The sequence below is a fragment of the Plectrocnemia conspersa genome, unplaced genomic scaffold (genome assembly GCF_051122295.1).
Source record: "Plectrocnemia conspersa isolate PC_06_02 unplaced genomic scaffold, ASM5112229v1 ptg000001l, whole genome shotgun sequence".
Lineage (NCBI taxonomy): Eukaryota > Metazoa > Arthropoda > Insecta > Trichoptera > Polycentropodidae > Plectrocnemia > Plectrocnemia conspersa.
This window is the reverse complement of record NW_028277165.1, coordinates 24,362,688-24,377,292: the sequence shown is the minus strand read 5'-3', so window position 1 is coordinate 24,377,292 and position 14,605 is coordinate 24,362,688. Positions and strand designations below refer to the sequence as shown.

The window sequence follows — 14,605 nt, the reverse complement described above, 5'->3', positions numbered from 1 at the left end:
CATACCAAACCTCGTCGAAGGCCTTTTCAAAATCCATAATATGCACAATTATTTTTTTTTGCATTAATATTAAGTAAGAATTTTTTTTATTGATTGAAGTAAAGATAAATTATTTTTTCTGTTTCATTGTAATTTTTATTTTTGTATTATTTTTGGGGCTCCTTTAACTGCCTAGGGCTTAGATGACATGCACTCGTTGCACCTCTCCATAGTTAGTAAAATATATGGGAAATATAATTTGATGTTATTTTATATTTATGTTTTCATAGCGACATCTCTTGAATAATATTGAAATTATTGTAGTAGTAAATAAATTATTGTAATAAAAATATTAATATTGAAACTATAATGGTTCTGTTTTAAATATTAAAATATTAAGAAATTAGGAAAACATGTTCTTAAATAAAAAAATAATGTTTACGTGTTATTTATACAATTATAAAAAAACATTACTATAACGATTTTTTAAAATTATTTCATGACGCATTGGGAAAATCTGTGAAGACATGAAATTATAAAAAATGCTTTTCTTTTCACGAAACTGGATTTTGCAGAAAATATAAAAAAATAAAAATTCGTTCTTGGAAAATCCAAGAAAATAAATCAATTAGTATTGAAAAATTTTATTAAGTTTTTCATGACTAACTTTGTCACAACGATTACGTGTGATCCCGGCATGATATTAAAACCAATTAAATAAATAACGAATCTTTAGTCATTATTAAATATCTTTCAGTGGTAATATAATGTAACAAATCAGTGTTTATAAATTTTAAATAATAATATAATAACATGTGATTCTTAGATAATTATATTTCATTTAGGTGTACTTTCAACGAGTCCTGTCGAGCAAGACTGCAGGACGTGCTCAATTGTTGTCGTATGTGGCAGCTTTCGGTTGCATCCTAATGGCAATACCACCTGTACTGATAGGAGCTATTGCTAAAGCTACCGGTAAGTTAACATCCTTAGAGAATAATTTATTTCGTCCTTCAATCTACATTTCAAAATCACTGCTTTGCCTTACAACTTTCATGAAAATTCGCCAAAGTTAAGCAAGCCACAAAAACCACGCCTTGTAACTTTAATTATAAATGTTTACTTAAAAGTAATTAATTAATTTCTCGGAAAATTAAAATTATTTTATATAAATATACAATAATGTATATATACACGTAGCAAAATACGCGGTTGACAAAAGTAATTTTTACAATGACCCAGACCGAAATAACCACTAGCTTACAACCATTGAACTATGCGAGGAAAATTAATGGGTTAATTATATTTCACGTGTATTTTAACTGTTTTAATTGGTTTTTGACTTTCTATTTTAATCAACCATGTTATTATCCATCTAAATTAGCAAACAAGTGTGTCGAATGTGCAGGCCAACCCAAAACAATTAACTCCATCGACGTAAACAAACCCCTGATATATACGCGAAATATGGCAATGGGCGTGGTCTTGAAATGGTTATATAGACCCACGGAGAAACTATAGAAATTCCAATTTTAGAAATACTATATAATTGTAATATTGTAATTACTGAAGTATGGTAATAATATTATCGAGAGAGAAGGATAATTGCTCATTTATGTTGTTGAGGTATGTTACTCTTTGGCACTTCTATAGATTCTCTGTTTCGTGCGTAGACCATATTTAGAAATATTTTTTAAGGAAGTTTTAGTAAACATTTTAGTAATTTAGTAAACAATATCAGGTGTAGATTCGAAAGACGCAAAAGAAAGAAGTGTCCAACATTAGCATTCCTAAACTTTTTCTTTTCTTTGTGTCGGTTTTTAAAAGACTTGCAATGCATCACCCCGAATTCTTAGACATTTGTCATTCGTTTTCTTTTAGTTTATGGCTTAGGCTCGGGAACGTTATTTGGAGGAAGGGCATTTGCCCCTTCTTGAATTTGGTTAAAAAATGAATGTAATCGAAATATTAAAAAATATCTTTTGGCCTCGCCTCTGGAACTCTGATTTTAAACCAGACATTTTTGGAATATCCCTCAAAGATAATCTAAAAAAGCAGTCTCGAGCCTATCCTAAAAATATTTTTAAAAATATGCTATTTCATTGAAGTCATATTGAAATACATTTTTATCGATAGATATACATATATTTTTATCAGTGAAAAATATAATTTATCTGACAGGTGCTAGTAAAATTATACGATTTCAATTACGTAGTAATATATACATTTACATACTTATCATTATTTATTTACATGCGATGTATAAATGTTACGGTGAAGATATATTTTCACTAGTGATGTTCAAATTAGGGCTTGCAAAAAATCGTCCAAAACATAAAACCAGTTTTAAATTTTTACAAATCGATAACTAATTAGTCAGTTTTTTTGAGATTTTGTTAAAAAAATGAATATGTAAAAAATTGTTTATATTATGTAGTAATTATGCAAAAAAATCTAATTTCACTGCTAATAAATTCATGGTAAAATAACCAGAAATGGATAATGAAATGCGTAAAAAAGTACCATGTATTATAATTGAAAACATATATATTAAATATTAATTATTTATTTTTTTATTTTGGCTGCATAATTTATAAATTGTGAAAAAAATTATAAATAAAAACATAAAAATCATTGGCAAGAAAAATACAAATTAATTTATATTATATACATTTCTCAAAATTTGTAAATTTTTCGTGATTTCCAGTACGCAGCTTAGTATATTTAAATATTTAAAAATATGTTTGTATTCATAATGGTTATACTTTTCCATAATTTAAAAATATTTTTTCAGAGTGGAGGCAATGAGGCAATAAAGCATTAGAAATTTATCTATCGATTTTTTGCGTTATTTATAATTTTTGAGAAAAAAATATTTTTACTTATTAATTTAAAAATAATTGTAAAAAACGGTTAACCGAGTAAAAGAGTCCGTTTTTGTAATAATGACCGAAGAACCGGTAAATTAGTTTCGGTTTTAACCGGTTTGGAAGCTCAAATACATTTGCACCAGTAGATATATGTTTCTATAAGCGAAAATATAATTTAACTTAAGACGCTAGGGAAATTATATGCTATCTTAAATTGTTGTAAAAGTATCAGTTGTATCAGTGTTGGCGCCGTCACAGTGGGAACGCTTCTCACTGGTACGGCATTGTTTTTGACGTGGATTTTTGACTTCTGAGAAGTGATAATTGTTCTTTGCGTTCTATTGGTCAGAATTCGGTTTAGATATGCTTCATTCGATTCTCATTTATTGTTAGTCGTAATATTGTTATTGAAAGTCTTAGTATAAGCGCCAGATAACTGAGCGTTTCTACTGCGACGGCACGATTTAATTGCTTTTGACGTGGATTTTTGACTTCTGAAAAGTGATAATTGTTTTTTGCGCTCTTATATTAGTCAAAATTCAGTTTAGATATGCTTCATTATATTTTAACCTATTGTAAGTCGTAATGTTGTTATTAAAAGTCTTAATATGAACGATAGATTACCAAGCGATTTTATTACTTGAATTTGTCCAGAAAATTTATTGAAATATTATGAATTTTAACCATTTGAGCGGTATCGCCGTACATGTACGGTGGTCGATTTTTCACTGTTTTAAGGTACGCTATACATATATAACTGAAGTATTAAATTTTTGTAATATTTCATGTTTAAATGATTTCTATGGAAAATAATACCAATAAATTTAAGAATACGAAATAAATGAACATAATAAAAAAGGCTTTATATTAATTTTATAAAAAATATTGAGAGGCTCTGAATTGCTATAAAAAAATCCACAAAAGTCGAATAATATATAAAAATACAAATAAATTAACAAATGTGTATAAAATTTATTGAAATCGAAATTAAAAAAATTGACTTATTGGCTAACTTTTGCCTTTCCCCTAGAAAAAGCTGAAATGACGTCCCTGTTTACACTAGTATACATATATAAAATTCACTGAACCGTTTTATCGTATTTTGGGCAGTGTGAAGTGACTACTTAATTAGTTTAATGATGTTTGTTCGACGCGTCCTTGCGAAACTAACAAAATTATATCTGCTCTTTGAATATTATTCTAATCATATTATTTGCTATTAACAAATAGTTTTTTTATTAAAGAATGAAGTGAAAGTATAAAAAATTGGCCATAAACGTAGCTTTCTTCAGAGCAATAAATATATTTTGGTCAGATTATACCATTTTTTCAAGAATTTACATATATATGTTCGTAAATATTTCTGACAATGGAGAAAAACATTTTAAAATTTTGATGCAATAGTATAATATATATGTATATTTATTCTAAGTATCTCATTTTATTTAGAGAGCTTCATACCTACTGTTTTGGATCTACAAAGTCTGCTCTCGAGAAAATTTAAAAATGTTTCAAGCATCTCCAGATCGACACTCCAATCTCTCAATTAAATTCCTTCATCTTGTGCGCCTTTCATTTCATTTCCCTTATCGCAACACAGAATTTTCGTTTTGTATCCTGAATGTATAATAAATTAAAGTGTTCAAGCGTGGCTCTCTGTACAATAGACCCCAGAAAATTGGTTTTGCAAATATTCCGCGACAAATTAAAATCTAATCCGGGGCTTAACTTGAAACAGCTTGGAACGAGACCGACTACAAAGGACCGTATCCTTTGACACAAGACCAGACTTCGATGATCTTGCCTATGGTGCTGCAGTATCTGACGCCAGATTTTGTGTCGTTCTTCGGCTTGGGAGCGGTGTCAGCGGCTGTCATGTCATCGGCAGACTCGAGCGTTCTCAGTGCTTCCTCTATGTTTGCCAGGTAAGAGAAATTGCTTTTAGATCGCTTAGTGGTGATAAGGGAAACGAGAATTTCTTCCAAGAATTTTATTTTATATGGCGTGCGCTGCGACAGAAATAATTTTAACTCAACCCATTTTTATGACGCGAGTTTAGACCCACGCACGTCATGGGTTGTGCTATTGCGTTTTAGCATAGGTAGTCTCCACTTTAAAAATAAATATGAATGTAACATATAAAGTAAAACCCCGATAAATAAAATACCGTTAATTCCCATTTTTATGAAATATTTTTTAGCTTTAAAGTTATTGATTAATCAGATTGTCATTCATTATAAATGACAATTTATATTATTCTAGTCTTTAACCAATATATTTTTAATCGAATGTTTCCCTGCAAAACCTTTTACGTGTGTGAATAAATTTAATTTAAAGTGTATTACTTTTTTTGTATAGATCTAGAATATGATGATATAAAGCGATTCAAATGCATATTCTATGAATCGTTTTGTCTTATAATATTTTATCGTTTATTTATTGTTCGTGTTTTGTGTCTGTTTCATTTCAGGAACGTGTATAAATTAATATTCAGACAGAGGGCATCTGAGATGGAAATTATATGGGTGATGAGGGTGGGAATCTTGATCGTTGGTATTCTCTCCACCATTATGGCGCTAACGATACCTTCTATCTATGGATTATGGTAAATATGCGATACTTTTGTTTCGTTCTATATTGTCCTTTGCATCTTTCATTTTATTTTGATTTTTTCTATTCAATTTTTGCCTTGTAGATATAAATTGAACCGTGAGACGTTTCTTTCAAACGTCCATTCATTCTTTGTACTTACTTACTCTTACGTGTTCCGTGAAATACGTTCGATTCATGCCGGCAACCCATCTAAGGACTCTTTTCAGGTTCTTTTTTTATTTAAGAGGCTACCCACTTTCGATATTACCCGCACGCTACACTAATTAATGTCCTATAATTCTCAATTTTCTCGTTATTTGAAGGCAATTTGTACCACGGTAGTTGGTTAACTGCGCAGTTCTAACGATCAATACTTCGGATGCTGGGGATATTCAGCAATATATATTTTTTTTAATTCAGTAACAAAATAAATATTGTAGCTTCTAATCTAAAACATACATTATTCGATAGTAGTATGTATTCAATTTAACTTTGTTTTTGTTTATTAGTCCATATATATATACTTTCATCACTGACAACAAAATGTTTTTTTAGTGACGATGATACTTAAAAAATATTACGTTATATTAATTTAAATATTTGTGGCAGATCTGATTTTTTTATTGCTATAGTGTTTCATTAGAAACATTTTAGTAAGAGAGATAAGTTATATATTTAAGATGTTATGTATTGAGTTAGCTACATTTAAAAAAAGATTATCGCAAATATCTTGTATGTGTACTTTTATAAAGATTATCAGAAAGCATTATATTTTTACAACGTCTTTAATACGATCAGATCTTGATTTTGTCTTATACACTCGAGATGATAACTTTTTTTTTATCAAGAGTCTAAGCGTCAGATGTCTCTAAAAATATTGTGTTTAACATTGATAAGTCTTATCATGTACGTTATACTTTTAAAAAACCGTGAACCCTACATATAAATATTGTTTGCGACATTCATTTTAGATTAATAAACTATTTTTTTTTATATTTAGGTCGATGTGTTCCGATCTGGTCTACGTGATTCTGTTTCCACAACTTTTGATGGTGGTCCACTTCAAACATCACTGCAACACTTACGGCTCCCTGGCTGCATACATAGTGGCTTTGGTAGTTAGACTTTCTGGCGGCGAAAGCTTATTGGGACTGCCACCACTAATAGAATATCCAGGATACGATCCGGTGGGTCAAAGGCAGCTGTTTCCGTTCAGGACGATGGCTATGCTCATGTCCCTCATCACACTGGCTGGCGTATCGTGGTTCTCAAAGTAAGTGACATTGATTTTTATTTTACAGTTTATATCAAAATATGTTTTGTTGTCTTTGAGCTTGATTTTTTTTGTCCTACTTCCGTTTGAGATGGATTTCTGCAAATATTTTTTTATAAATATAAATCATAAAAACGTAAAACATAACGCTTTCGCCCCCATATTTGACTTTGGGTACTACGAAACCAGTAAGATATTCTTCTCCGACTCTTCAACGCACGTGTCTACATCAAGGGTTCCAAAAACTTGAAAAAATGTTTGAAAAAAAGTATGATTATTTAAACAAATTATTGCTCTAAAATTTTACAACTGAGCAATTAAAAATTTCTTCTCAGAATTACTGTTAAAACTACTTGCTAAAATATTTGGTTCAGACTATGCACTTGTAAAGAGTTACACACCACTTTAAGAGGTTCCCCATTATTATGTCCAAGGCTGTATTGATAAAATATAGTTTAATTTCAACTAAAGATAAAATGAGGTCTATCTAGATATTTGGGTCTTTTTGTGTTTGGGTTATTAAATTTAGTGTTTCTCAGTTCTCGATATTTTTATTTCTCAGGAAATGGCAAATGATCCAAATTTCTCAAGAATTATTAAAAAAAATAGACATATGGCAAATATATGTAATATGCAGTATGTATTTATGTTTTTACAATATATATATTTTTTTACCTAATTAATTTGGATTAATCACTTTTAAATTGTCAAGTCACAAACCGCATATTGTATCTTATCGTATTTTAAAAAAATGACAACATTTTATCGTATGGATAATAAAATATTGACTCTTGTTTCAACTAGTCGGCGAACTAGAATAAACAAGGCATTGCTTAAGACTTAATTATTACAAGCATTCATTTTCAAGCCAACAATCATTTCAATCCTATTTTTCTTGTCTTTGCAAATGTAAGTCGAAACATATAGTCGGTCATAAAACTTATATTGACAGCCAATATTTTCGGAGTGTTGACGGAAATTTTTGTCCCTTTCATTACTACCTGCTCTGGATGCAGATGTAAATATAGCGGACTTAAAGCACTATTTGTTTTCAAAGCTGCGGTGGGCATAAACCATTTAAAAATAATCATACAAAATTATTTTTAACAAAAAATATTTTATGAGAATTTTTGGGATTTTTTTTTAGCATGTTCAATCTTTCTCAAGAAATTCTTAAAATATGATGAAATACTAATTTTTCTTATAAACTGCTATTCTATTGAAAAAAATCGTAAAAATTTAGAATGATTTAGTATGAAATTTTTCGGTTCACGTGATTTTTATTATATTATACAAATTATTTTTAAATTAGTTTTGGCCAACAATAATGAATATGATCAGGAAAAACTCTTAGGAATTATGTAGCTCAGCTGAACCTTCTATAGGTCGTCTATCATCGATTTGGCGCAGGTGCGAGTTTAGCTGATTTTAGTTTATTCCAAGTCGGAAGCGAAGTGGTAGTTCTGGAAAATGGTATTGACTGAAGTATCTTAAAGAAGTAATTCAAATTAAGTACAAACTTTTATCTTTTACATATAATAACTGTATGACTACGTAACGGTAAAATATAGCAACATAGTCGTTATATGAAATGTGAATCTAAAGGTGCATGCAGTGGCGTAGCTGTGATTTGTGCCGCCCCAAACTTTTCCACCCTTCCCATTATCTAAAGCAAAATCTGAGCTTTCTAAAAAGCTGTAACTTAATGTATTTCTTCAATATGCCAAAACTTTCCGTGGCAGGCGGCCCCTTTCAACTCCCCCAGGTACGCTACATATCCTTCACATATTATATGCATATAAAAAATATACAAAACAGTTTTTAAACTTGATAAAATATGCTAATGGTTATAAGATATTTCATTATTTTAGCACATGTTCGTTTCAAAAAATCAATGGGGAACATCTAGTGTAACTTAGACTTTTACCGATTCTGAGAAACTATCCAAAAATATTTTTAGTGTAACCAACCGAGTCATAAAATCAGCATTTGTTTAACTGTTGTTTTCACGTATTCAACTTAGCTCTTAGCTGTTTGTGGATATATATTTTTTTACCGCGTTCACGTTTAGAACCATACATCGCGAAAATACCGCACCAAGCAAGTGCCGCCCGGGGCGTCTACCTTCCCGCCCCCACTTTTATATGCAACGATTATTTAGTGCATTTATTTAAACAAGGTCTTGTTTTCATGCAATTGTTAATGGATACCGTTTAATTGATGTATTTTTTAGATACGTAATGACTTGTTTTATACCGAAGAAAAAACAAGATTCGCCTGAAAATTAAATAAATTAGTTTACGAGACTCTTTAAGTAAATCATTCACGACTAATTTCATTGCAATGGTTATGAATCGCATGAGATTTTTAATGAACTGCTATTTTATTCAAAGAAAGTGGCAAAGAGTAATTGAATTCTTTTTAAAGTTTTGCAAAAAAAATGCTAAGAGTGAATTTGGCTGCGTAACGTAAAAAATTTAAATATTTCACTCATAAATTTTACACTTTCAACTCAAAGTATCCTTTGGGGTTCAGTTGAAAGTGAAAATATATTTATAAGTTGTGCTTTCGAATGAAAAAATAATCACTATTAAAAATTAAATACATCGAAGGGAATGATAAACTGAATAAAATAATATATAATAGTAATCAGAAAAACGTATCAATATCTCATTAGGAAAGTAAAAAGGCATTTAAAACATTCTCACAAAATTACTCGGATTTCAAATTAAAACTTTTTAAGTCCAAACAACTTGGAAATTGTCTTCGAGATTTAACTGATTTCATTTGTTTGTTTTTTTTTAAAGGGAAAACTCTTGTTCGCAAAATATGTTGTTGTATACAATAGCTAATTTTTATTACTTTTGATAGCTTTTGACACCCAAAAATAATAGGTTTTCCTTACTCTAAAACTCAAGGAGTACTTTGATAATTAATCTAAATTATATTTAGTCTCCATTAATACATATAATTAATTTTTATTAGACTTGCAGAACCATTTATTTTTAATTAAATGTAGAGAAAAGTTTAAGCTTCTCTGTTGTATAGAAATTGTGTGCTATATACATATGTACTATGTACACACATAAATCGTGAGAAATTATATGAATATTCATACTACAGATTGCATCGTTATGCAATTTGGGTTTGTCGAAAGCTGTCGTGGATTTTGTCGTTTAGAGTTAACGATTAATCACCAACAAATACTATTTGTTACCGAAGACAAATTGCCCATACTATTTCCAGACTTTGTAGAACCTATTTCTTCATCAATCAAAGCGACTATTAATAAAACCCGACTTTTTAGCGAGTCTCATTCTTGTTATACATTGTAGATAGTATGTATGTTCATAATACTCTTATCGATTTTCTAGTGAATTTTTCTAGAATTTTTTTTATGAAATTGTCTACATAAATTATATATTAAATTTTTCTACCCGTTTCATAGACGAATCTGTTACAGAATTCCTTAACCCCATTCGACCTTCGAAACTTTTCAAGTTGACATTATTATTTTAGCATCTTTTAAAAGCACTTTTATATGTATAGTATATTGTGGGCCGCAAGATGAGCAGCATTTTTTTAAAGATATTTATCATGCGTCTTCGCCCAGGAACTCATTCAAACTCATTCCTAATTATTTCTAATTTATTTTTTATATTTTTTGTGTATGTTAATATTACAGTGTATCAGTTTTTAACATTGTGTCGCTTTGAGGTAAGCTGTTGGGTAACTATTGTATGTCTTAATTTAATTTAAATATATAAATAAACATTTTTTTTAATGGTTACGGTGCTTGTTTTGCATATAATTTTGATTATTTTATCTATTGTACTTACGCGAGAGGGTAAAATAATAAAGTGCTTCGTAATTTGACGTCGAATTTTATCTAGTGTTTGAAAATCGCTCAGAGAGGAATAATTTTAGCAATTTTACATGAAAGGGGTAAATCGACTTTTTTATTTTGTTCCAAAAAAGGGTTGAAATTTCAAACGGAGTAGAAAAACTTCGCCATTAGCAAATAAATTATTCATGTGCCGTAGCGACTCGTTTGATCCGGAAATTTTTCAATATTTTCTTATTGACAGGTGGATATTCACCAGCGGCCGCCTATCTCCCGAATACGACTACTTCCACTGCGTCGTCAATATTCCTGAAGACATACAAAGAGTCGGGGATAATTCCGAAGACGGCGAGCAAATGGCTGTGATGACAACGGGCGCTATGGGGAAAATGTACGGAGCAGCGACCACTTTAGTGGGCAAGGACGAGATGAACGGTAGGGTGAATCCGGCCCTGGAGGCGGACGACGACCTTCCCCCCGAGGAGGCCAAGGAGATAGCCTCGGCTGCCAGGGGAGCGCCGGGAACGTCTGAAAATGGCGGCGGATCTGGAAAAAGGGGCAGAATGGCGCCTTCGATGACCCAAGGTAATACCGCATTTTGAACTACTGGCACTACGTCCGTGATGCGCGAATGATTTGTGTTTGCATTAGGAAAAATCGATGGAAAATCGAATATCTATATTATACTCTTATATGTGTGTATATAATATGTTACATTGTTAAGGAGAATTTTTATGAACGTACACGTTAATCAGGGTTGCCAATCGCATGCTTTCGTTTTTAATCATTGTCTACGTTGGCAATCTTGTTGGTTAAACATCGATTAAGCTTTGAATGAGTCTAGATAAATGCTGTTTGATATGATTCAACTACACAAATCTCACTCAGACCTTTACACAATATAAAGCTGTTTTATTACCTGTATTTTTGCTACAAAAATTTAAGTCAAATTAGAGATTTATAACAAGTTTTAAGCCGAATTTAATTAAAAATATTTTTTCTAGCGTGTACAATTTTTTAATTTGTGAAACACTGCACGCCAGATTTAATAAAAAAGCTATTCGTGCAATCAAAAATTAATTATAGAAATAAACTTTATATAACAAAGTATTATTTTGTGAAATAATACTGGTTATGTTAAAACGATTTTTTTCGTTTATAATCTTTAACTAGAATAAAATTACTTTTAAATCGATATTATATTGATTACTATATATGCAAATAAAAAATAAAACAATCGGCATATATAAAATAAAAAAAATGATCGAAATCTGAAACTAATCTTAGATAAAAAAAATGTGGCAAAAATGCAAATTTATTTTTAAAATAACCATTTTGACTTACAAATATATTTTATTTGTAATTTAGACTGTTTTAATATACGCAAAAAGCTTTGCATAAAAACACGCGTAATATTTTTAACCATTTTGGAGTGACAGGCGTAGATTATTTTTCGCGAAATATCTATAGCTTTTAATAATTCACTGTGCAAAATACTGATTTATGATTATTATTGACGTGTGAAACACTATAAGAGAAAAATTCGAAACATTACTATTAGTTGCCTTGTTTAACTTGTTTTACTGATGTATCACTGTCGGCAAGCGCTAGTAGACCGACGGCACGGGTTTATTCACGTCGTTCCACGGTCGCTTATCTCCTATGCCTTTCAAAGGCGGTGCTAAAATCTAAATACGTAGTTTATTTCGACTTTTAAAAAGCATTCGACAGAGTTTGTCATGAGTTGCTTCTTCAAAAGTTAAGCAACTTTCGTATCGCTAACGGTGTTGCTACTTTTTTTTCGAGTAACTTTGAGTTGTCACCGTCAATCGTCGCTCTGATGCTTATTTCTCTCATTCTGCAGTACCACAGGGACTAAATATATACATATATACATGCTGAAATTAAGAACTTGGAATATTTATTATATGCTGATGACCTGAAAGTGTTTCAGAGTATTCGCATGAATTGCGATTCACTCTCTTTACAGAATGATCAGGATACCCAAGTGTCATGTTGTCTTATTTTCCAGATATTCTTGCTCGGGGGAGTTATCTTATAGTTTAAACAGAGATGTTTTAAGGAAAAATACTTTTGTCAATGACATTTGAGCAGTTTGCTATCGAGGATGCTCGGTTTCGTTACGCGGAGCGCGTGTCACTTTATTCATTATGATACGCTAGCTCGTAGCGTTTTTGAATATGGATACATTGTATGGAATTCTAGAAAGCGATGTACTCTTTATTTAAGATTTAAAAATCTAAGATATTTATACAAGAGTATAGATCTGTATCCGAGTGTCTTTTTATAGGAGCGTTGAGATACAAATTGTTGCATTCTCGGCGTAGCGTCTACTCAATGAAGTTGCTAAGGGGTGGTGTCGACAATCCGTCAATGCTCAAAGACTTTCGACTGTAAGCTTTAGAGTGCCTTATTATTTTGCATCGCTTAAGAATGCTCTACTTGCACAAGCCATCCAGCTTCTCAACGAGCTCGCTAAACGATAGTTATAAGGAGCTGGAAAAAATATGTGGGATGGTGCTAATCTATTTTACACCATTATTGTTTTTTGAAATATTGAATGGTATAATTATTGTGTATTTTATGGTCATCGTGACGCATTGTAATAAAAAATTAAAATAATACGAGCAATATGAATCTGAGATGACTTTTTATTGTTCTGCTTTTATTAAAAATATGCATAAAGCATAGTACTTGAAAAATATTACATGTACCATTTATTGTTTGTCTTTCATATGTTGCACGAAATCTAGAGACGTTCAAAGTTTAATCGCCATATTATATCAAGGTTGTTATGGGTGTATAAATGTAAGTTTTATAAATGTATTTCGCAATTAGTGCCATAAATACGGAGTGTTGTTATTATCAGTTCAAGACGATAGTTTGATGACACAGCGTTTTCTAAGCTGGAGGCTTCTCTGGTAACGAAGTGTGTCTGGTGTCTTGACAGCTAAATTAGATAGCCCAGACGCAATAATGAGGTCGTTTCTGAAACGTGATGAAAATATGAGTCTTTACGAGAAACGTTTAGGGGGTTTGAAGTTTTTGTGAAAGATATTTGTTACAAATATTTATAATATACGTGACTCGCAAAATGTCGCGTATCCTTGAGTGCGCAATAAAAAGGATAACATTTATCATATATGTCAAAGAGCTCCTTTGTACGTCTGCCACGTTCTGCTCGTTTTCCCACGAGATACAAAGATATTTTTTTCGAGTCGATCATACTAGCTGATGTCTAGACGTTTGTTCCACGCTTCTGCAATTTGTCCATTTTATCTTGAATTCGAGCGGGATTGGCAAAGTTTCGACGTTGACGTATTCTCCGCGAACTTTGCCTTGAGATAGGTCTGACGAGACAATGGTGAAACTTGATCCATACATATTCAAAGATAAGGTCTCGTAGCTTCAGAAGGATTCGTTTGAACTTATCTTAACGCCAACACTCCGCGTTTAAGCGTATTAATTAATTATTATATAACTAATGTTTGGATACATCCAAAAGTGTTTGAGAAATTTATACATATCATTGACATGGTACTTTTGATGTTGCAAAATAGTACATACGTGTATTATGTGATTATTATTAAGATTTTAGTGTTTTAGAATGATTTGGAGGAGGATCTGATATTGTAAAAAATATATACATATCATATTAAACATACGCCAATATGTAAAATTTCAAGTTACTATATAATAAGACGAAAAAATGATACATATCAAAAATAAAGAGTGAATATTTATAATATTAATTATATATAAATGTAAAAATCTATGGATTAGTGTATAAATATATTTGAAAAAAAAAGATCCTACGAATATTTTTATTTATTGATCATTATTAATAATCATTTAAAGATTATGGCATTTATTTCGAAAACTTACATAATGAAATACATATTATACGTGTATGGGGTCCATTGTCAATTAAAATAACGTGTATTATATGAAAATGGATTTACTCGTAAAATAATGTAATAAATTGAACTAGTTGCCTGTCCATATTATATATAAAAAATCCTAAAA

General features: G+C 30.7%; 1 protein-coding gene across 1 annotated transcript in view; it reads left to right on the top strand.

Annotated features, from left to right (window-relative positions):
- The window catches only part of ChT (choline transporter), a 28,572-nt gene extending 14,261 nt beyond the window's left edge, over nt 1-14,311 (top strand). Inside the window, exons 6-10 of the mRNA XM_088189001.1 lie at nt 825-954; nt 4,588-4,774; nt 5,320-5,454; nt 6,442-6,714; nt 10,803-14,311. Of these exons, the coding sequence (XP_088045127.1) occupies nt 825-954; nt 4,588-4,774; nt 5,320-5,454; nt 6,442-6,714; nt 10,803-11,160 (1,083 nt within the window). The 3' untranslated portion in view covers nt 11,161-14,311. The remainder of the gene's footprint in view (nt 1-824; nt 955-4,587; nt 4,775-5,319; nt 5,455-6,441; nt 6,715-10,802) is intronic.
- Nucleotides 14,312-14,605: the final 294 nt, after the last annotated feature.